The 23,582-nt window shown below is 38.4% G+C and overlaps 1 protein-coding gene across 3 annotated transcripts in view; it reads right to left on the reverse strand.

The window, feature by feature from the left end:
• The window catches only part of ETV1 (ETS variant transcription factor 1), a 65,765-nt gene that overhangs the window by 16,783 nt on the left and 25,400 nt on the right, over positions 1 to 23,582 (reverse strand). For all 3 annotated transcript variants that reach the window (XM_063152289.1, XM_063152298.1, XM_063152307.1), the window contains 3 exons: positions 15,276 to 15,405; positions 13,544 to 13,732; positions 9,496 to 9,743 (listed from right to left, as the gene is read on the reverse strand). In XM_063152289.1, the coding sequence (XP_063008359.1) occupies positions 9,496 to 9,743; positions 13,544 to 13,732; positions 15,276 to 15,405 (567 nt within the window). The remainder of the gene's footprint in view (positions 1 to 9,495; positions 9,744 to 13,543; positions 13,733 to 15,275; positions 15,406 to 23,582) is intronic.

The following is a 23,582-nucleotide window of genomic DNA, read 5'->3' on the forward strand; positions in this document are numbered from 1 at the left end:
CTTCTTACTACAGGAACATAGCAATCATCTTAAAACAATGAATATGGTTTTATATCCTAGACCATGAAACCATTTTTTTCACAATAGTGCTGTTTTAAAAAGTACACATAATCTAGACACTGCAAAAGTGCTTTCTCATCCAGGACTGTCACAGAGAAAAATAATGGAAATAAGCTCTGCTATGCCTCCTTCAAAATACATCCAAGCAGAAAAAGCCCAAACAGACTTTCTCAGGACAAGAAAAATCTGCTATTGAACTTAGCAGGCACAGATTCCAAGTTTCATTATCAAGTAAGACACTTGAGTGGTCCCTTGGTAAGGTAGTTCATACTAATTATCATGTCAGAATTTAAGGGGTTAGGTTGTCTCAGCCCTGTATAACTCAGAGCAGACAAAGAATCCTTAAATCCTCTTTTCTGATTGTTATTCAGAGTTAAGGATGAGATTTTGTTCCCACAATCCCACCCTGTACAGAAAATAACAGAATTTCAGCCTGTGTCCTCAGCCAGAACAGACACAGGGAAGATGGAGCTTCTGCAGGCAAAGGGATGAAATGACAAGACTGTATTCTATGGGAGGAAGTGACTGACTGACTTCTTCTGAATGAAGCAGAGCAAAGCAGGAACTGGAAACCTGAACAAGGATTTATTCTTCAGCTGTTCCTGTTTCTGGCTTTACACAGCCTCCCTAACTGAAGGGCAGGTTGTTATGTTACACTCTTACTCTTTTTTAAATTCTTTCTGAATTACTTTTCAGCTTGCTTTACCGACATCAGCTGAAGTTCTGGAGGCGCAGGGCGCAGCCCATGTGCTGGTGACAAAGCACAGTGCCATACAGAGGCATTGCAAGTGTGCATGTGCAGAGGGACAGGAGATGGAGCCTAAGAAGGCACAGACCACCTGAAACAGGGTGGGAGAGGAAAGCAACTGCCTGCCTGGCCTCACCCTCCCTGTGGCAGCTCAGGTGAAAGCTGTGCTGCACTGGCAGGCAGCTGCCTTAGTCAGGGAGCCTGTTAACAGGTCACTCAAATTCACCAAATACTCAGCTTACAGTAAAACATGCCTACTTCCCTACAGGTTTAAAACAAAGTGATAATAAGACTGCGACCTTCTAACTGTTTTCCTGCCCACTTTTCCACTTACACTTTATTACCAAGTAAGTCATATTAGGAGCAGACTCCATAAGGAACTGTTTCAAAAGGACCTGGTCCCCAAAACTTTGAAGGGACTTCACTGGAAACCCTGCAATTTCACTTATATCATGTCCTTCTAAATTGTCCTTTTGGCCTGAAAAGTACTTATGTGAATTTTGGCCCCTATTTCATTAATTCAGAGTTTGTGTGTCTACACAGATAGACTTAAATGTGCCACTTTGCCTTCCCACAGACAAGAAATGCTGCACATGCAGATTCCCTCCCATTGTACCACTGGGTACAGAAGGACATTCACAAGTCCCTTGGGTAGCTGGGACCAACCTGGAGTCACTGCCATGTGCCAGCCTGACCCTGTGAACACACCAGCCCTCCCTCCGGCGCCTTTCAGGCTTCCCCTGCACGGTACAAGCACTTCTCTGCTACATGAGCAGGAGGTTGGTGTACTGGGAGAGAATTTTACCAAGTGCAGAGACAAAAGTAGCCTTTTAAAAATAAAATGCTCAAACTAGAACGCATCATACTTTTGGCATTAAACTTAAAACATCACAATATCACTGCAAATAACTTTTCTGTGCATGGATTTCCAAGAGCACTGACAAACTGTTTACAAAGAAGCACTTCATCCACCACTGAAACACATTCAGCCTCCTGGTGGAAAGCAGCTGTTTACAACATCACTGAGAAGTTCTGACCAGCTCAAGGTGAAGATAATAGTGAAAACACCAGAAAAAAGGACCTTTTTAGGTAAGAACGGCAGTTCTTCAAACAAGATCACAACAAATCGCTCAGGTAGCACCAGGAGTCACTAAGAAAAATGCATGATTTGTGTTTTGCAGGGAGAAGTAAAAAATTATTCTTTTGGATTTTTTAACCTGTAGAACACGTTTAGATTCAAACTCATATCTCCCCAAAAGGAGATATTCAGGTAAAAATACTGGAACTAATTACAAGAATTGCTTAAGCAATTGACCCACCACTCAAATGTTGGTGGATCAAGTTTTAGTTCAACCACCTTTAAAAGCTTTATCCCTTCACAAGCTATGTAATGAACCGAGTCCTACAAAATGGTAAAGTCCTGGCAATACAAAAGTCAGCATTATTTCTTTCAGTAGCAGATAAAGCATGAAAAAATGTAGGTGCACTGAAATTACATAGGTGAAAACAAATAAATAAAAAATCTCTACAAATCTATTTTAAAATTAGGCAATCTTTTCCCAAATCATTATGCAATTTAGAAACATTCAGAATGGAAGGTTTTATGCATTTTCTCAGTCATCAGCCTTTGTGCCAGCAATCTAGGAAAAAAAAAACAAACTTACAAGAATGTGCACTCATAGATACACATACACTTCCTTCTAAAAATAGCTGATTAAAATTGTTAAAGTTTAATTTCATACACCTCATTTCACAAAAACTTGTCAGAGAATTAGGTTTGGCCTCACCGGCTCATGTCTAAGTGGAAATATTACACAGATACAGAAAAAACCTTAAGCAAACATCTTCCTTTCCACAACTTTGGTTTTTAGATCTATGACAACATCCAATGCATTTTGTGAGACCAGATGTCAACAGCCTGTCTAGGCGATGTGTAACTTTTTGTACAGCAGAACAGGAAAACAAAGGCTCATACATTCAGCTCTGAATTGAAATTCCACATGGAGCTGATCTTTTGAGCATACTTTTAAATCATGTATTTGCTTTTATTAACCTCAGTAACTGTAAAATGTGTCTTAAACATTGCTCTCCTTTGAATTCAACAAAAGACAGCAGTATTTTCTCTCTCCCTCGCTCCTTTTGTTGGTAATCTTGCTGCAAAAATGTCTGTGTTGCTTTTTCTCCCCCGCCCCATTCCCTGCCTGTAAAATCGAAGTTGGACAAACACTGCACGGCTGAAGTGACATATTTGAATGGAATTCAGACCAACCAGTTCCTGTTTATGTTTCTGATTTGAGAATGTAGCCTTCTCATTCACTATACATTAGAAACACACCAAGGCCATAAATGGTGTCAGGTTGCAGGCAGGCAGGGCCAAGCAGCATTAATCATTACTTTAAGGCAACTGGCAAAAGCAGCAGCTGAGGGAACACTACACCCTTCAGCTCTGCATAAATGGACATTCCAGGGTTTGGCGTGTGTGGGTTGGCTTTTTTTTTTTTTTTCCCTTCAGCATCCATTTTATGAATGAAACTTCAGGCTGCACAGAGTCCATTCATATAAAAGCTATGCTCACAGGGCTCAGTCTCTCGGGATCAATTGGTCTTGAGCAAGGCTGATGTGATTGGTTTAAGGCAGGCTTCAGCCTTCCATTACTGATTTAAAATGCAGCCTGTGTCCATTTGACCTGCCTTAATGCACAAAGAGTAAATCCAGACTGCGCTTTCAATCCTCAAATCAAATCATTAGCCAGTGCCACTTACTGTAACTGTAGATTTAGAGGATATTTATCCATTTCTTTGAAAAACAGGGACTGCAGGACAATTTTTCAGATCGTATTGTCTGCCTTGAAAACAAAAATACATATACGATCTCCTGCCTGTATACTCACATTAACTTGGTATTCAGGCTTTCCTTTGTTCACAAAGGTAACATTGCAAAATGAAATAATTTCTAACTACAGATTTATTTCAGGCAGAAATAGTGAATAGAGGAAATCAGCTAGATTGACAGAAAGTGAAAAGTTAAATTTGTGCCCTTCACAGCAAACTTCTGAAGTCCAGGTTTCCCAAGTTTCCCTGTCAGATGCTCTTATTTTCTGCCACCACACAGTCCGACAGCAGACTTGTCTTTTAAAAGCAAGCACAAAGTCCAGTGCAGCTTAACTATTGAACAAAATTCATACTCATTCACTGAAGTAACACAGCAAAGACAAGTTCCCAAAACACAAGGCTGAAATATTTTAAACCACAGGGAAAACTGCAAAACCAAAATTGAGGTGAGGAGAGTTCTTAAACTTCCTAACTCAAGAGCAAACCCTGTCCCTTCTCCCCTCCTGCCTTTATGCCATCTGGATTTTCATTGAGAACAATTGTACTTTTGTATATATGAATTTCTTTAAAGCCACAAGGAGATGCAGTTCTGAGATGTGTGTACTAAGCACCATACCCAGGAAAAGGATGGAGTCAGTTTTGTTTCACAAAGCATTTTATAAAAATGTGTTCAAAACAGCCTGATTTTAAAAAAGGGGGGGAAAAAAAAGAAAAAAGGAAACTTGGAGAGAGAGCTGGAAGACTTTTGAAGCAAGATACAAAATCTTGAGTCACACTGACAGAGCACACACACAATCCATCTACAGTGATTTAGAGGTGGTGCATTAGTACCAATAAATTGCTTTCCACGAGATGTAGTTATGAGCAAGGGAATGCAACCAATCAAAGAGAAAATTTAGGTTTATGATCAAGAAATATTTCTTAACTGTGAAGTCTATTTGTCTGTGAAATAATCTCCCAGGGGGAAAAATAGAAGCAATAATACTTAGCAATCACACAGAACTTTATATTTTCAGAGCACAGTACAAAAATTAGCGAATACAATCAAAAACAGTAATGGAAGCACCATGACTTGTGCCACTTTAAATGCTGCACTCGTCAATGCATTTAATGCAGCACTGGAGAATATCCTGGAAAAAGCAAACCAGCACTGCCTCCAATTGACTTTTTCTCTTCACACTAGCATCTCCAAATATCTAAAATTTTTCTTCAGCAATACAATAGAATAACAAACTTTTTAAAAAATAAATTGGTGGGGGGAGGAATCAACCTGCAAATAAATAGAAATATTTTTTCCCCTTGAAATTTCAATTCAGCACTTTCTCTTATGCTATTCTGCAAAATCCCAAATTTAAGAATACGTTGGCTGACGCCTAGGGAAGACTGTGCTACTAGGGGTCTTTTTCCACCTTAATACCCACTGATTTGCTTTCCAAAAAACACCTCACCAGGAATTTGAGAGGATTCTTGCATTTTAACCTGTTTCTAATTATTAGGGAAATACATGTATAACATGGATGGCAGAATGCTACCAACATCCTATTCCTGTAAGAGCAAATTTAGGAGGTTAGTAAGTGTCATAATTAACAACTTCCTGCACAAACTTTATATGAATCCTTTGCTGCAAATATGATACAGCCTTTTGCTCCACTACTCTTGTCTTGAGAGCACAGGTCAAAACTCTTTGCTCTTTGTGGGAAGGAGAGCCATGCTGCAAACAGCTTGGCAGGAGGAGCCTCTGCTTCATTTGTTACAGGGGATGGACATTGTCTATGTACTGAAGTTCTCAAGAAAAGATAATACAGCTGAATGGTCAACTTTAGGCCCCAGTAAAGCCATTCCAGCTCCAACAAGTTTTTTCAGAGTAGCCACATTGCTTCTGACAGATTTTTGGTATTATGTATTTTTATACTGCTTATACTGAGACCCTTATCTGATGTTCCCATAATTCTTCATCTAGAAACACAAAGAAAGTCCCTAGGAGCTAAGATTTGAACATATGTAGTGCATAATGTTATTTTAAAAATCACCCAGTTCTAACTGGGTATCCAAAACAAACAGGTTTATGTATCTGATTTGTCTCTTGGCCTCCGTTCATTTCTTTTAACAGAGGGGCAGTTGCCCATCCATTCTCACTTGCCAACACAAGGTATTTGCTTGTGAGGCTTCAGGAATTAAAGGGATGAGCAACTCAGAAAGAAAGACGTGGAGGCTAATAATTCCGTCTGGAGGGCTCATTCTTTAAGCGATGTGACCAGTGTCTCGGAAGTGACAGGGACAGAATCCAAATTTTCTAAGGTCCGTTCAAGCGCATTAATTGTAAGGCTACCCTGAAATGAAACTGTGAGAACAGCCCTGCCTGTAACACATTCGGGAAGTACGGAATCTATCTAAATTTTGACAGAAAAATTCCTGGCAATCAGTAAGTAGTAGATGCAAGCAACAGTTCCTCCTCTATTCATCTCCATTACCACTGTAGGACAAATTTCAGTTTCCAAAGACATGATTATAAAAAATTCTCAACCAAAATAACTATTTCAATTTTGCAAAATAACTATTTTCAATTGGGCAAAACCAAATATTGGGCAATTGGGCAAAACCAAATATAAGATTTAATAATTTAAGATGTCGCTTTAAAACCTGCTTTTTAGTATTAATTGATACACACACAGCAGGAGTCATACCTTACTATATTTGCAAATACACAACTTCATGTAAGAAGGGTTAAGCCTGTGAAGGTCCTGCTCAAAAACAAAGCACAGAAGAGACAAGCTATATCAAGTTTGGCCTTTTTGTTTAAGTACCTGAATACATTACTGAATTCTAGCAGTGCTAACAGTAAAGGAACACCCACTATTAGGCCTTGTAAACAAAGGTCTTAGGAAGCCTTTTGGAGTATATTCATTAATTACACAAAATCTCAAACCTCTGTATGTCCCTGGCTGCACTTCTGTGACTAAAGTTGCTAGATTTACCATCAAGTACTAAATACATCTGACTGTCAGACATGGGGAAAAAAAAAATCCATGGCAGAAAATGTCTGATTGAACCTATATGATGCACTGTGACTTCTAGAAGCGTGGACGGATAAGGAAGAGCCTCTACACTGTTGACATTTTTCTTTTTCCATTATCTCAAACATCTCCATTATCTCTATTCTGCAGTAGAAATTGCATACCTGCAATTACAATTACAACTAATTGATCTGCCATTTCCCATGTCATAATTAATGTCATGTTTTAATAGAGTTGTAATCATTCTATAATAATGCTTTTCATTCATCAGCTTCCCACACAGTATAAAAGAACAGTGCACAAAAGCAATGAACTTTTACGAGTCCCTTTCAAAAACATCCCAAAAGGAACATCCCAGTGCATTACAATGAACTTTTTAAATGTGTTTCTATATTCTTATCTGAGCTGCAATAAAATACAATGAAAAAAAAGACTTTTTACTCTGGCATTCCTCCTTCCCTGAACATCCATAGGTGAAAAATGAAATCAATGATTCAGTGACAAATACATTATGTTTCCTAAGGGGTTATTTAATGTACTCTTAGCAAGGATGGAAAATGATGGTTTCTGGAGAACAGATGGTAACAAGACAAAATATCAACAGACCACAGTTGTTGACTGCAATTTATGGAGTGTACAGATGTGTCAACTTAAATGCAGTGATTCTGAGGCCAATAAAAGTACTTCCTGATACCAACAGATTAATTTTTCATGACCACTGGTTACACAGCTATTACATTTTTAAAAACTAATCATTCATCTACAAAAGAAGCAACAATTTTGCTTGAAGATAATTATTATAAAGTGGAATGTTGTTCTTACTGGCACAAAATAAATAGACATGACAGGACTGGATACGAGTTTGTACATCTTCATTTCAGAATAAAATTTCCTGCTTTCTTCCATACAGAATATTCCAAAGACAGATGAATGTTAGCTGCCAGTCCAGATTTAAAGTAACAGTATGCAATTAGGAGATCCCACTTCTGAGCCAAATAAGAAGCATATTTACAAATGGGCCTTTTTTTGACCTTTAATTTAGCAAGATGAATAACAGTGCTTGTGAAGGTTGCAAGGGACTGGCAGTGCCTGAAGCTGCAGTCCCCCATTTATTATCCACTGCCACATGAACTACACAGTCTCTCCCATATGCTCTAGGACCAGAGATGCATAACTCCACAAAGCCACAGATCTCAGAACCCTCATCAATGAATGAGTTGAGTTCTGGATCTGATCCTTGTAATTCCATTTCACTTTCATCTTGTCTTATATTTCAGCTTGGAGAAATATTTCACCCCTGGTCCTCTCCCTGTTAAGGGCTAACTCAAATTTTCCTAACAATTGGTTTTTTGCTTGTTAAGAATAAGAAAGGAAACATTTCCAAATTCCCCCATTCTAACATTGAGATCAACTCTACAACAAGCATTTCACATTAATGAAACCACAAAATACCCCACTAGATAGACAGTGTTAAGTTAGCTACAAAAAGAAAATAAAAAAACTGTTTTAAACTATATCAAATTGCAAGATAGTCTTTCATGAGCTGAAATTTCAAAGGACACTTAACTCAGCTGTCATATAGCCTTTGGAAAACAAACTGCAAAAGCATCTAGCCAGAGACTGAACAAGAAGGAAAGCCCTGGGAGTACAGCAGCATCAATAAGAAGGCGGAGTCAGACCGAAGTCAGACAGAGCCATCCATTCCCCCTGCCCAAGTCATCATGGATGTGTATGGAAGCAGTGTACCCTCCTCCAGAAGCACAGCTGGGACACGCTGAAATCCCTTCCTTTCAACAGTGGAGCATGCACAAAGCAGGACCGAGGCAGACACTGAAGAGGAGCTGCAGAAATCACTTACACTAAAACTGAACAACATTTTGATTGCATTATCTTGGCTCCATACCAATCAACTGTTTAACCCCACCTACAGCATTCCTCATGTTTTAATCTCAGCTTCTTTTCATACCACCTTTCCAGCTTTCTTCTTTGTAGCTTCCTTCACCTTGTTACTTGGTACTCATAACTCAATTTCTTTTTTGACTTCTTAATTTTCTCATTCTTTTCCCAAGTATAATATAAATATTATGTTGAAATTTTGTCAAACATTTACAGTATTATTCCCTTGATTTTTCTATCCTTCCTATTGCTTATCTTTTCTATTTTGATCAGAACCTATTGAGAGCAGATTCTGCCACCACCTCCTCTGTTTTGTACTGCCTGTAGAGCAATAAGGTTCCATTCCAGTTGCCCTATAAGCACAATCATAATAAACATTATTAATAGCAACAGTGTATTCTCTACATCAGCAACCTGGCATCTCAGATTATGTACCTCCACAAAACACAGCAGTATGCACAAACTGAGGAGCTGACACCAATTTGGCCGATTCTTCTCCCTCATCGGTTTTATAGCTGTATAAACCCCACTTCAGTGGAGTTACTCCTGATTTAAAGTAATGCAAGCAAGAGGAGAAAGAGTTCTCTATTTCTGGCACACAAATGGAAGAACTCATAAAATGGAGCTCACAAATTCAAAGATGAGATAGTACAGAACAAGTTCCCTCTTAACAAAGCAAATTTGCACCCATTACTTTCTTCCTCAACTTCTTTAATGTTTCTGGACAGAGATTTCTAGAAAATGAAGCCTTTTAAAGAGCAAGAAATGGTGGCACAAGTCACACTGTATTATTTAGCAATCTTAATACTTTGTAAGCTGTCGCACACATAATTTGTGAGATGTGTCAAAAGAGCAAGTTTCAATTCATACAATCAAGACATCAATAGCACTGGCTTGGAGTGAAATATTGTTTTGCTATGCAGAACTAAAGGAGAATCTCACCTACCTGAATCATATGCAAAATCCCTAGGTTCCTGTTTAATCATCAGAGGAGGGGGGAAATTTTGACTGGCTGCACTGCCAACCATAGCGTTGTGTTCATAAACTGGATCGTGGTACTCCTGCTTAAAACCTTGAGGCGGGAAAGGGATGTTTGGTTCAGACATCTGGCGCTGATATATTGGACGTCCTTCCCTTGGCATTGCAGGCAAAGGTGGGAAAGAATTGCAAGGTTCAGAGAGCTGGCGGCGAAATCTAGAACACAAATTAGAGAGGTCATGTAAAGGACTCCAGCTACGTTCCATTTCCCAAAGATCTTCAGAAGTCGTTATTAGTGGCTGTATCACTTTCTCAAAAACCAACATTTTGCTTATGATCATGCCAAGTGCTCCCATCAGGGTCACTGTCTCTGTACAACAGCGGCAAGCAAAGAAACAAAAATCCCACCTATTAATACCAGCTCTAAGACCTGTCCCCACAGGTCAATATCTTTGCTTTCAATATCTTTGGTTTCAATATCTTCCCTCAACAGAAGAGGCAAACAGGAGATGCACCAGCTCCAAAACAGTAGAAAGACTGACATTCTACCACAGTGACATGAAGGAGGTGTAGAGTTCTCTGCTCTTTCACAAACGTTAGCAACATCTTGCTCCTACTCTAATATACTCTTACCCATCTTACTGTTACACAGAAATCATTCTGACCACAATAAACACATTTTTTATAGAGTATTGTCTGCTCTAACATTTGGAAACATTCCAGAGTAAAAGTCCACTGTTCTGGGGTGGTGTTGTGAGAGGTCGATTCACAAGGATGGCACTGCACTCCAGCTGTAACAGGAAGGGAATGTCAGCACCCCCGTTAAAGGAGAGGGTGCAAATTTTTGCTACAACAATTAATTACCCTCCAGCTTTAACTTTTCCCCTTGGTTATTTCTACATAAAAGTTGTAATCTGTACAAGCCACACTGCCATTTGGTATTCCCAAATGCTCTTCAGTAGGCAAAAAAGAAGAGAATTTTAAATTATCTTGTTTTACATGAAATGCTACTCTCAAGAGCCTATGCTTGTTTTCTCTTCCATAAAACCTATCTAACTGAACTAAAAGGCCTGAATGTAATTACTTGGACATCTGCAGGTACAGAATCATACAGAAGAATACCAGGATGCTTTTATTCCACTGGACCCTGATGAATTGCACGATGTCTTCCAGTTATCTCCTGCAAATTACCACAGTAGTAATCACCACAGCAGTAATATTGTGTCCACACTAACCAACAGCAAATGCAATACTCTTGCAATACAAACTGCTTACCAGTCCTGTTATCACTTATTACAAACAAGACACTTAAAAAATATCCCAAAAAACTTGTGCCTTTCTTTGGAAGCTTCTTTTCACACTGTCACAGAAAAGAAAAATGGAGACCCAATCATTCCTGAGCTTCCTGTACTTTGGGTCTGAACCAGCTTTGATTCACGCAAGCAAAAGACTTTCTTTTGGAGAAAACTGTGTGAGTGAAGTACAATGCAGGAATTTGATTGCACGAGCAATAAAACCCTTGACTATCAACTCATAGGTAGTACATATTTCTACAACAATTTAAACTCTATTACCATCTGTCATAATACTGCTGTAACTTATTCTGACAAATATTTACTATCACAGCTTAATTATAAATACTGTGGAAACTACAGAGATAGAAACTATTACCATGCAGTAGTGGAGACAAAATGAATTTTTCCAATGCTGCTGTAAATACTATAATTTTTGCGGTAGAAAGAGTACTGTGCTGTAACATTGGGGTTTGCAATTCCACCTACACCTGCAGAAAATAAACTTAGAAACTCAAATGTATTATGAAACAGTTAGGCTGACTGGCACTGCATTCATTTCCTTTTTTTCCTTTTTTCATTAGCCAAAAAAAGAAGCAGAAATTATCATTAAGAACTGTCAAGGAGTGAATCAGAAAATTGCAACTTGAAGATAAAATAAGAAACAGGCTCACTCACAAAGCCTCAAAGGAAGTTAATAATACTTGTTGTACTGGAAGCTTTGTATGGAATCAAGCCATTTGTTTATACAAGTGGATTTGTTTCCTGTTGGTACTTGTTAGGACCACTTATCGTTCATATACTCATGCCCTGTATGAAGATGTATGCGCTGTATGTACTAGATATTAATGCTATCCTGTGCCACCAATGCATGCTCCAAAAACACTGTGCCTTGAGTTATAGATGCTTATATGAACTCACATAGGCAGGTCATTTGTTTAAGCGACGTTTTCTGAATACAGTCATTGTAGTAGTATCTCACCTTGTAAATCACAAAAATTTGAATTTCACAAAAATATGAAGTACATGTTTGCTTCATAGACAAGATTCAAAATAAACAAGAAAATGGAAAAAAAATATCTCCCACTACAATTCCATTTTTATTTAAAAATGGAGAAAAATGAGATGATTTTTCTTCTTCCTTGAGTCAGCTATTTTGGACTTTACTAGAACACATAATGTTCTATAATAGAAGGGAAGCATTAGTGCAAAATGCCCTAAAGAACATGGATATCAGAGATGGGGAGGGAGCAGAAATTATGTAAAGAGCCTACAAAGCTTGCACAAAGCAAGGGTTGTGGGTACAGAAAGTACATTAGGATGTATGCAAATGTCTATAAATACTGAAGTTAGGGTTGACATACCGGTTCAGTTCTTTACAAGTAGCTTTATAACAAAATATTTCTTTTCATCTGAAAAATCTTACTACTGTTCTCTGCACATCAGCCACTTAGCTTCAGCTGATTTCAGTCTCCTGGCAGCTTGACTTTGGTGTATGTACAGGAACACATTTATCCACCCTCCTGTAATCTAATCCACTGCCTGCCTTCACTGGGGGCCTTTGTGGCTAGACCACAGTCCACAGCTGGGGAGGAGATGGGGACTATGGCAGGTGAAGGGGCCAATTCAGTGTTTCTTGATGGCCAGAAAGGCTTGTAGAGAACCTTGGTGGTATTTAAAGCTATCTCAGCAGAGCACAATACAGCAATATTAACATTAGCAACCTCCTTCAAAAGTGATCTGCACAAATCCCTGGAGATAACAGCCCTTATTAGAGCAGAAACATGCAAATCACACTCCCAACAACTGTTTTTCTTTTCAGGTCTTTCTTAATTTGATAATGGTTAAGAGGTAAAACAAGTTTCTGAACATATATCTCTTTACACACCATTGGAATTTTAAATGTTCGAGGGCAATCAAAACTCAGCATACAAAAACAGGTTCATGCAATAAAGGCTGGAGTAAACAGAATTCCACAAACAAGTGCTTGGGCTGAAAAAACGGGAATCCACTGAACATATCTGTTGCAAAACTGAGCTAAGACAGTTGTCTGGGGATTTCTAACATATCAAAACAAAACAGGGTGACTTAAGGACAGTTTAAGCTTTAATTCTAGTCTCTAACTCTTGTGGCTTTTACTCAGACTAATGTTATTTAAGCACGGTTTATGTTGGCATCTTCTTTTGAAACACTACATTACAGAAGGGCTTGGAAAAACGATCCACCCTCCTAAAGAATATTCTGAAGCAGGAACACTGCAACATAGCCACTTATCCCTTAGATAGGTGAACTGCTTAGCAAGAGGCCAGATATTTATAGCTAGGAACATGCTTGCTAGTGACTTCATCACCTTGAAGGGCTTTCTAGCCTCAAGTGAATCACAGAGCTAGAGAAGAGCTCAGGTTGGAAGGGACCTTGAAAAAACATTGTGTCCAGCCTTTCGTGGGAAAGGGAGCCTAGATGAGATTATCCAGCATACTGTAATCACCCTCACAAGACAGAACCAACATGTAATTTAAATTCCGTCCTGCCAATATGAACTCATACACTAGTGCACTAAGCTGGGTGCCAGCCTTTCATGAACACACACATTTCTGACACTACCAACCTTGCTGGTTTCCACCCTTGATCCCCCAGCCTAAAAGGGAAGAGCTGTGGGCAGGAAGTCAGTATTACCCCATATAAGAGCCACAACTGAACACCTTCCCATGTTTTGTGTTTTACCTGTGATCCATGGGGAAGCTGTTGTCTGGAATGGACTGGGATGGAGGGAGGTGGGCAGGGAAGACGCGGTCAGGTTTCGGGGTCTGGGCAGAGTTTGGGGAGGCATGGTGCAGCGGCGACACGGGAGTGCTGGATGGCGTCGGTGGGTTGGAGGGCCTCATTCCCACTTGTGGTTTCTGATCATAGGCACTATTAGTAAAGCAAGGGAAAAGCAAGGTAGGTTATTTTTTCCAAAGAAAGAAGAAAAAGCAAAACCGTAGCATCTACATCCAGAAAAAAATCACCACAAGTGCCCCATTTAGGAGCTTTGGATTATAGCTAACTTATGAACCAGTTTTGGGCAGAAGAATTCTCAACTTTACACTAGGAAGAGCAATGAAGAAGTCATGTTAGAGGCAAGTGATTCGGCACAGCATTTGCTTCTCTGAGACACAGAAATGTATTTTTAAAGACTCAGTCTTACAGTCACATTCTAACAGGAGGTATACAAAATACATAAAAGTAGAAGCACCTGGACTAGAGCACAAAGAGCTGACAGTGCCTGTCAAGGCTCTTTTTCTTTTGCACAAACCACAAAGTGAGACAGTAAAACAATACAGCCAGAGGGAAGTGATCTGACCCAGAAAAACAATGGTATGCTGGCTTAGCTACCCATACTAGGATGTCAGCAGCCTCTCCTGACAGGTTTTTTTACCCCTCTCTCTCTCTCAAACTGCTGGTCCTACAAATACATAGATGCTATTTTCAAGGGTGCCTCACATCAGGAAAGGACTTGAGAACACTTTGATCATCCCTGTTTCTAACCAGGAGAAATGCAGACATTAGGAATAGTAAGCACAAGCTTGCACACTTTTCTACATCAGCTCCCTTAGCACCCATCAAATCCATCAACGGATTCATTTGATTTTTGAAACCAAAATCACTCCTTATAACTGGCAAAAGTGCCAGTCTTTTCCTTTTTTTACCCCATTCATATCCAAAAAGTTAAATGCTATAATGCTTTAAGTGCTAACAGTTTTCATACTACATTGATGAGAATCAAAGCTAGATGAAAGATTCTAAAATAGACTGAAATGTCAATAAGAAATCTTTCACGGCTGACACTAAAGGAAGGAGTGACATGTAAATGCAACCAAAAGAAAGTCAATAAGGAATGAAGAGGTATCAAGCCCCTCCACCACCCACAAATAAATAAAGCTTTTATTATCTATGCCTATAAAAGAAGACAACTTGCTTTTGAATGCAACTAATGAAACACTGTTTTAAAAGGTAATCACCCAGGAATATACACATACAACATCTTCACAATTTGTCAAATACCTAATGTGTTGCTCAGACCTGCCAATCCCTTGCCTTTTACACAGATCTCTCTTTCCTAATGCACATAATGCATTTTGAAAGTACTTTCAACACAGCTCACAGAAAACAAGATATTCCTTTCTTCTATTTCATGCTTGTACCCTGGGTTTTTAAACTCTGGCTAGCTCCCATGGAGGAGGAATGGAGGATGTGCATTTTGATGAAAAACACTGCTTTAAAATTATTATGTAAGTGTTTGACACAACTGTAAACAAATCCATCAGTGTTCATCAGCTAAATGCATTATCTCATCAGTCTGTTATCTGCTGAAGAGGTAACTTTTCTAAGATCTCTATTATGGTTTTATTACTCTTTCGTCAGTCCTCATTTAAGCCAGCAGTTCTCACTGCAAATATGCTCCTAATTACTTTACCTGACATTGTACAGGCACTTTTCCCCATAACTGAACTTGAATGGTTGCTCTTGACTGCAAGCGGAGCCAAGTTCCGAACATGGGCTATGGGGTTCCTTCTTGATTTTCACAGGGAGACCATGAAAAGCCACTGGAAAGAGAAGGAGAATGCAATTAAAACCCAAGTACAATATCAACAATTAGCTTTCCCAAGTAAGCTCGACACTGCTAATTAAACACATGATTAATTAAACAATTGTAATAATAAAAACAATATAGGAAATAAACATTTCAAATATTTCTTTGAGTGTCAACTGAAAAATAGACACCAGAGATCCTTCACATTGGCTATTATCACTTCTATTGTTTAATAGAATGATGGCCAGCATCCCATCTCATTAGCAGGAAAATAACAGCCCACTTATATTTGGCTTAACTACTGTAAATGTTGTCAGAGGCAAAATACTTCCCAGGCACCAAATGTTTCTAAGTAATATCAGAGGTTGCTTTTAGCTAAAAATGCAATAGTAGTCCACTTCAAAGAGTGTCACACAAACGACTCCAAAACAAATTTAAGATATATCAGCCTCAAGTGTATGATCAGTAATGTTTTTGTCCCACAGAATGCTTGAAAATTTGCAGTGAAACCCCTTGGAACTGGATTATTATATGCACTTTTAATTATAAATAACATCATTAAAAAATCAGAATAAATGGTTTAAGTAATTTTTCTTAAAAATAAGATAAAATCCTGGCCTGACGAAATTCAATAGTAGATGTGATATAGACACAAGCAAAAAAACCAAAGTCATATTTTTTAAAAGCTAAAAAAACCCCAGAGGGGGTGTGACAGAAATGCAGCATTAATTAGAAGCGCAAGGTGGTCTGTACTAAGGGAAAGGCCAAAGGTAAAGGCAAGGTTAACCAGCAAATTAGTTTACACCAGACAACTTTCCTTATTTCATATCCAATCTTAACCAAAATTAAAGCAGAAGAAAATTCAAAGTTCACCTGACACTGACAGACCTAAGTAAGTGGCTAGGAGGACAAAGGACTAAAAGACAGTCATGTAACAGCTTGAAAACACACCTTTCAAGTTTTAAATAAAATGAGGTTGTTAATGCATTATTGAACTCCAAGATGCCTAGAATTCAGAGATAATTTTATCACTTTGATGTTGTCACCAAAACACCATAGTATGAACATCACATTCCAGCCTGACATAGACACTTGTATCTCCACAAAAATCCACGTGCATGCAGCAGTTCCTGTTAGGGAATCTCAGCAAAAAGCCAGGCTATCATTATATACCATCAAGTAGCATCTTACCCCTTGTCTTGCACCTGAACTTGGGAAAGAAGATTTGTTACAGACTACATATCTTCTGATACTAATGCATCTGCATACACATGCCAGGGCTCAGTGGGGAGATAAATGAAATGCTGTCTAAGAAGTGAGCATCAGAACACTAAACTCTGGCATCTGTGAGCAAGGTCTGGATTCCAGACTTTTGCATTGGCTTTTCTCATGGTTAGGCAATGTTCAGAGAACTCTTTCACAAATAGATCCTCTCATACCCTATTACATGACACCTTCTACTACTGCCTTTCAGTTGAGTCATCTGCAACATAACACTATTCAATTTTGACACGTATTTTCACAAAACTCACAAGAGTTAGCAGAAAACTCCTATTCAGCTATTATATTTTGTGGACAATACCACAAAAAGTTATGCGGAAAGATTAGAGAAGCAGACAATGAAACATATAGAAATGCATATGCACAGCAAAACAGCTTAGAAAACAGAGATGGAAAATGTGAACATCACAAAAAGAAAATAATTCTTCCTGAATAAAACTGTCTGAACTTGCACTAAAAAAAAGCCCACATGGACTTCTTGAAAAATGATTCTCAGACTTAATAACATGGCAAAATGCAGCTCAGTCAGTTTTCCAAAGCAATCACAAAGCAGGCTGATATCCAGTAGTTTGTTTCAGGATGCTTCTAGTGAACTTTTACTGCTGACTGTCCTTTGTACGTCTGGTCAAATAATGCATGCCTATACATTTAATGTATATGATGGGCCCCACAACTCTGGGACGCTGGCTCCAAAGGCCACATGCTGCCTTCTTTTTTTTTTTTTTTTTTTTTTTTTTTTTTTTTTTTTTTTTTACTTTGCTACTTCCTTGGAGTTAATCTGTTATGAAAAATTACTTCCCTTATTTATTTTTAAATAACGGGAGTACAGAGACTCCCACACTGCAGCCCTGTGCGGAGAACTGGCTGGGTATTTCATCACAGCGCTGAGAGCCTGAACGTCTGCTAACAGGCAGTTTTCCAGCTCACTGGCACAGGCACAAGTGAAAGCAGCACATTCATTTTGTGCAATTTGCTTTACCTTCCCACATGGAGTTGGTGCATGTAAAAGGCTGTTAAGTACTAAATTATTCCTTATCAAATCACCATCATCTGGAGTCATGATCAACACTAATTAAATTACTTTCACTGAACACGGCTCCAGCCTGCTGCCTCAACTGCGAGGTACATTTTATTTTGCTTACTGTACAGTCCTAGCAAGGTACAGGGCACACTGCTAGAAGGCATCTCTGCTGTAGTTTTAATTAAAGTTTACCTCACCTTCCTACCAGCTTTATAAGCTAGGGTAAAGTGTATCAAATCAAGTAGGTTAACACCTTCACTTCATTTAGAGAAAGCATTACAGACCAAAGTGATTTTATATTAGATCTTTATCTTAACTACAGCCAGAAAGATAATGTAGCTGTAAAATTTAAAGCCTTCCTCGGGCAGTCCCCTGACACAGTCACCATGCTAAGCTTTATCTGTAACTCCACTTTTAGAGGTAGAAAGGAAAAAAGATAGGCTGATAAAAATACTTACTGCTTTTTGGCGGCTTTCTTGAAGGCTACTTGCCCTTTCAGGACATGTCTTAAGTGTGGCTGAAGATGACAGACTTATTTTAACTATACAATTTCAAACATTCAAAGCAGTTTTCATACCGTCACTGAAACCCTTTGCCCATCACTTCTGATTTTAGTGTGACTCTCATTCTATAGTGCACCTATTAAAAGAATTTAAACATACACTCTTTTGCTAAACCGGGTTTTATATTATGTTCTCAATCTTCTTTCTTTTGAGGAGAGCAGGGTTGCTTATTTATACAATCTAATTTTAGTGCAGCATACCAGCTACCAACACATTCATATTAACAAAATGACATTTTAAACAACCATCTCCTTACCACTTCTTTCTTCCTGATGGTAAATTCATTTTACTTAACCCCAGAACAAGAGTCTCAACCCTATTAAAGCAAGGGGCTCTCTGCCTTAATAATGGTCTTATTAAACAGTGACCAAGGGCCAAGATTTCATCCCCAGTGATTACTTACAGATAACTACCTCCGAACTTGAAAGGCAAACAATCCTACAACGTGTATTTAGATGGATGCCTTCAACACCTCCTCTCAACTACCACGCAAAGTCAGGCTTATCGGTATCAGAAACAGACCCTTGCCCCACAGACCCTGTCTGGAGCATCTCCAAAGCCAACACACAGATATAAGGCAAGCATGACTGCTGCCATATATTGCAAATTGATGAAGGTATAATAAATTACTGTATGCATATTCTCTGTGCATAAATATGTCTATTTATATCTGCAGAGTAAAAGGGCTTGCATATTATACATAATGTGCTGCTGTACAGAACTAGATTTTATACAAAGCCATAATGATTTCACCACAAAGTAAACTCACATGTAACATGCGAAAACATGGGGTGGAAACTGCCATCCATCCTTCAGAAGTGCTGTTCTACTTTGCTATCTGTCAACAGCCTAATCCCTGAACATTTTGTTCATAATAACACCCAAAGAATGAAGAACCGCACCACTCAAATGAAGAACAATTTTATTAAGAACTCTGAAGTCAAAGGAGGAATTGGTTTGTCTCAGAGGAGTCTGATATGTACACTTTCTAGCCTGAGAAACAGGAAGTGTACCACCTCTGTACAAACAGAACTGAATCTACTTCTTTTGAGAAAGCCCTAAAATGCACTGCATTAAGCAATGGCTTAAAATATTTTTCAATTCAAGAGGTGACTATTCAAGATGAAGAGGAAATTAGGAATATGTTATATGAAATGGCAAGTCATTTCTCCTTTGAACAAAAAGTAACATTTTAACTTTCAAACTTCAGATTCCTGTCCAGAACACATGATAAAATCTTATTTCTGAGGAAGAATGGTTTTAAACATACTTTAAAAAGCCACAAAATATATCTGGTAATTCAGTGATGTTGGCTAATGGCAGGCAATGCTTACTCTACTGACCAAAGAGACAAAGATGTCCTATCCACACTTACGGGTCAGGAACATCTACTATATGGTATAAAATCAATTGATAGCAGTTGATTTTGTACCACACTTGCTCCTGATAGTGAACTCTGATGTCTCTTAAGTAATACTATATTCACACGTATTACATTTGAGGTTTTTGAGTGCCTGAAGAGAAAAGAAAGAAACAGTAAGTCATGGCCTAAACACGCTGTTTCTGAGCTGTTTTTCAAACTTATGCTCTCAAATCATTCTCTAAACCCAATTCTGTAAATAAACTCACTAATTTTTATCATTAATTAAGGCAAAATGGTTAATATGCAATGTAAGTTTTGAGAGATTTCTTGAACATACTTGAATACAGGGGACTTGACTCAACAGCAAGATGAAAAGACAGAAGTCATAAAAATACTTAAGTTGATACCACTGCAACTCCAGGTACTAGACTGACTGAGGTGAACCAAGATAATACTTGGTAAAATTTCAAATGCAAGAAGGAAAAGCCCCTGTACTGATAAAGGCAACACTGTCACACTCTAAATCTATCTTTCGATACATACAGCAATGCAGCAGGCACTTCAGATACATCAGAGTCTCTCCAAGATTCTTTTCCAGTACATTTACTTCTGCCAAGCCCTCCCCTTCCCCCAACACACAAAAATCCATTACTAAAGGGTCTAATCTCAGCTATCAGCACAGAGTGCCTTTTATGGAGCCATTAAACCATTTCTCTTGTTTACAGTGCCTGAAGAAAGATGTGAATTATGTCTGTGACAAAACAGGCGATAACATTTCTAAACTGCTATCAAAATGCAAACTGAAACACACTTAAGGACAGGGACCCTAATTCATGTTTTTGCCATTTTCCTCACTCACTATAACTTAACAGCACTCACCTGATGATTCAAACAAACTGTTTATGCTATAAGTACAACAGGTAGGCATTAGTAAAAAAAAAAAAATCTGCTTTTAAACAGTTTATTGAACAGTTCGTCAAAGAGCATAAAATGCTAGTTATGTCTTAGGTGTTAGTAGTGACCTAGCTGCTCTTATCAGAAAACATTTTTAAAAAATCCAAGCACAACACTGTGGGTTCACAAGTCCTGAAATGCCTTATTTTTGCAACAGTCACCTTAACATTTGAATCATACATTCAGTATAGGTATTTGCTTACCTTAAGCAATGAACTATGAAACTTAATACTTTCTCTATAGCTTTCTAGGTGGGAATGCCAGGCTTTATATATATTTTCCAAAGAGGTTTCAAAAGTGTGCATTCAACTCATGAAACAACAGCCTTCTGCATTCTGGAAGGCATGTATTGATTATTTATTTCTAGATCATTATGACTTGAGCTTTAGACCTTTGTAGACAGCTGCATTCTGAATTTCAACAGTAAGAATCAGATTAAAGACATCAGGATGCCAAAGCAGTGTGCTCTTTCAATTTCATTGTACTATATATTTTGATGAGAAGTTTTACTGGTAACTTTGAGATGCTCAGGAGTGATCAGAGCAGGCATTTGACATAGCTGACCATTCATTCATACTCCAGAGGTTATTGTGCTGCTGCTGGATGAGGTATGCAGCCAGAGGTATACTAATAGAACCTGAAATAAAAATATCATGTAGGAGAGGTGACAGATGAAGAGAGCTGGGAGAGTAAAGGCTGGTAATCAAGAATTGCCATCTAAACTGTTCCAATGATTTTGAATAAAAACCCTGTAAAACCTAAGATTGCTACAGCTGAAGATAGAAGTGACTTTAAGCATGGACGACTGAGGCAAGATCTGCAGTTGTTTTCACCCTACGTGATCTCTTGCAAAAAAAACGTTTTGTTTCTGACCACTGCAAGAGCTGCAGAAATGAACAAGACTTGAAGGCTGTGAACTGATTTAAAAGTGGTTGAAGAGATTACATCTACACAGACTCCACTAGGTTCTTCAACCACTTATCTATCAAAGTCACCTCTATCAGATCTTAGCTGAGCTCCAGTCAACTGGATTTCATTTAGGTCCTGCTCTCTGCCAGATATTGGAAGAAGTTGGTGACAAATTGGATATCTGACACACAGATATGCATCATCACTGTGGTTTCAGAGACTATCCTGGCAGTTTATAGAAAAGCTGAACATAGACAAGAGACCTGAACTTTCACTACCTTACAAATGAAAGCTGCTAGCAACGGAAGGGAGGGTGGGGATGGGAGTAATCTATGCATTCCTGTCAAGTATCTTTTTGAAGAAATACATGATCTTGATATTATTCTCCATTTTACAGTTGCATCTAGAAAACTAGAACTCCTTCAAGATCCAGAATTTTGACCTAAAGAGAGCTGGGCTCCATCTAGACTCACCAAGTAGTGACTGCTCACCTGAAACAGTCTGCATATGTGTTTGGGTATTGTTGTGTGCACACAGAGTCAAATGAAAGTAAGCATACTGAATATGTAAGCATGTCTCTGCAATGATACATTACATATGGCCAAAATATGTGTAATACTGTGATAAAGAGCAGAAAGATTTTTTCCTTTTCAAATTGATATGTATAACTGGGGAGAAAATGGGTAAGTAGCAAGCAAAAGAAAGTAAAAACTTGTAAGTGTGTGAAAAAGCATTCAATAAAAAGCTAGTTCTTATGTGGTAACCTGACTCTAAGTCCAGAAAAGAAAATCTCTGGACAGCCTTTAACACAGAGAATGTTCTGCCACCCCTTGTCTCAGTGCTCTTTCCCAGAAAGTGGGACTTCATCACTGGGCAGCACTTGGCAAAGCCGTTATATATGATTCCATCAATTCAGTCTTCGCCTTGGCTTCAGATCAGATCCTTCCAGCCCCTACTAGCTCAAAAGATAGAAACAGCATGGGACCTCATTTTTTGGAAGCTAGTTCTGAACGATGAGCCCAAGCACCAGCTTTCAAAGCCAACTGGCAAGAATAGAATACGTGGGCAAGATGGATCTATTTGAGAACCTTGTTTAACAAAAAGAAAATACCAGCTTTGAAGTAATCTGTCACCTTTACTGGAAAATATGCAACTACAAATGCACTTTAATAACAGTTAGAACTCATGCTGCAAAATGAAGCAAATTGCTTATTTTCTCTTCCAAACTAAAGCCTACAATATTGTACATGTCAATTAATAGTCTACTTGAATTGCATGAACGCTATGCAATGGTATAGCCTTTACATCCTTAGGGGGTGGGAAAGGATGTGGGGGGAAGGTAAAGAATAAAAGACAGCCCAAAATTGTGGGATTTTTTCCTCAAAGCCTACATGGAATGTTCTCAGATGACATGGTATGAGAATAGAAAAAAAATTTATTTTGAATTTGACTTAGGAAAAAGTAGCAAGTAGGTGAAAACAAACTGCAGCACAAGCTGGAATTTATTTTTGTTTACAAACAAGGAGTTGCAGGATGGGAAATAACAGCCCATTTTCCTACAATTGATATTGGAAAACTCTGGACATTAAGATCTACAGTAATGCATCCATCTTAGCCAGCACTGTTTGCTAAAATAACTTGCTCTTGCTTTGGAGTCAGGTTTTTTCTTTGCTAATTTTTTAAGCAAAAAGCATTACAGATTAATGACTAAAAGACAAAAAGAATGCATCGATGAAACTCAATTCTAAAATAATTGAATCACATGTTCATCTCTAGATTATGTTAATTCTCTATATTCAACATAATTTTTCCTGTCCTGACTATGATCTGGCATTAATATGAAGTCTTTGAGATTAGCACCTGAGGCCAAAAAAGTGTTGAAATAGAAAACAGAGAAGAGTTCACTGCACCTATAGGGCACCAAGTCTGCATCAGTATCCATCAGGCAGATTTATACAAGGGCATTTATACTCAGGGAAAAGGTGACCAACAAAACATCACTAAAATGCAGGCATATGCCATTTCCCTGCAGGACACCTTATGTGACAATTAAACATTATGGTCCTGCCCCTGTTCAGCAAAAAAATTCTTCTAGGACC

Source organism: Melospiza melodia, chromosome 1 (assembly GCF_035770615.1).
Source record: "Melospiza melodia melodia isolate bMelMel2 chromosome 1, bMelMel2.pri, whole genome shotgun sequence".
NCBI classification, from domain to species: Eukaryota; Metazoa; Chordata; class Aves; order Passeriformes; family Passerellidae; genus Melospiza; species Melospiza melodia.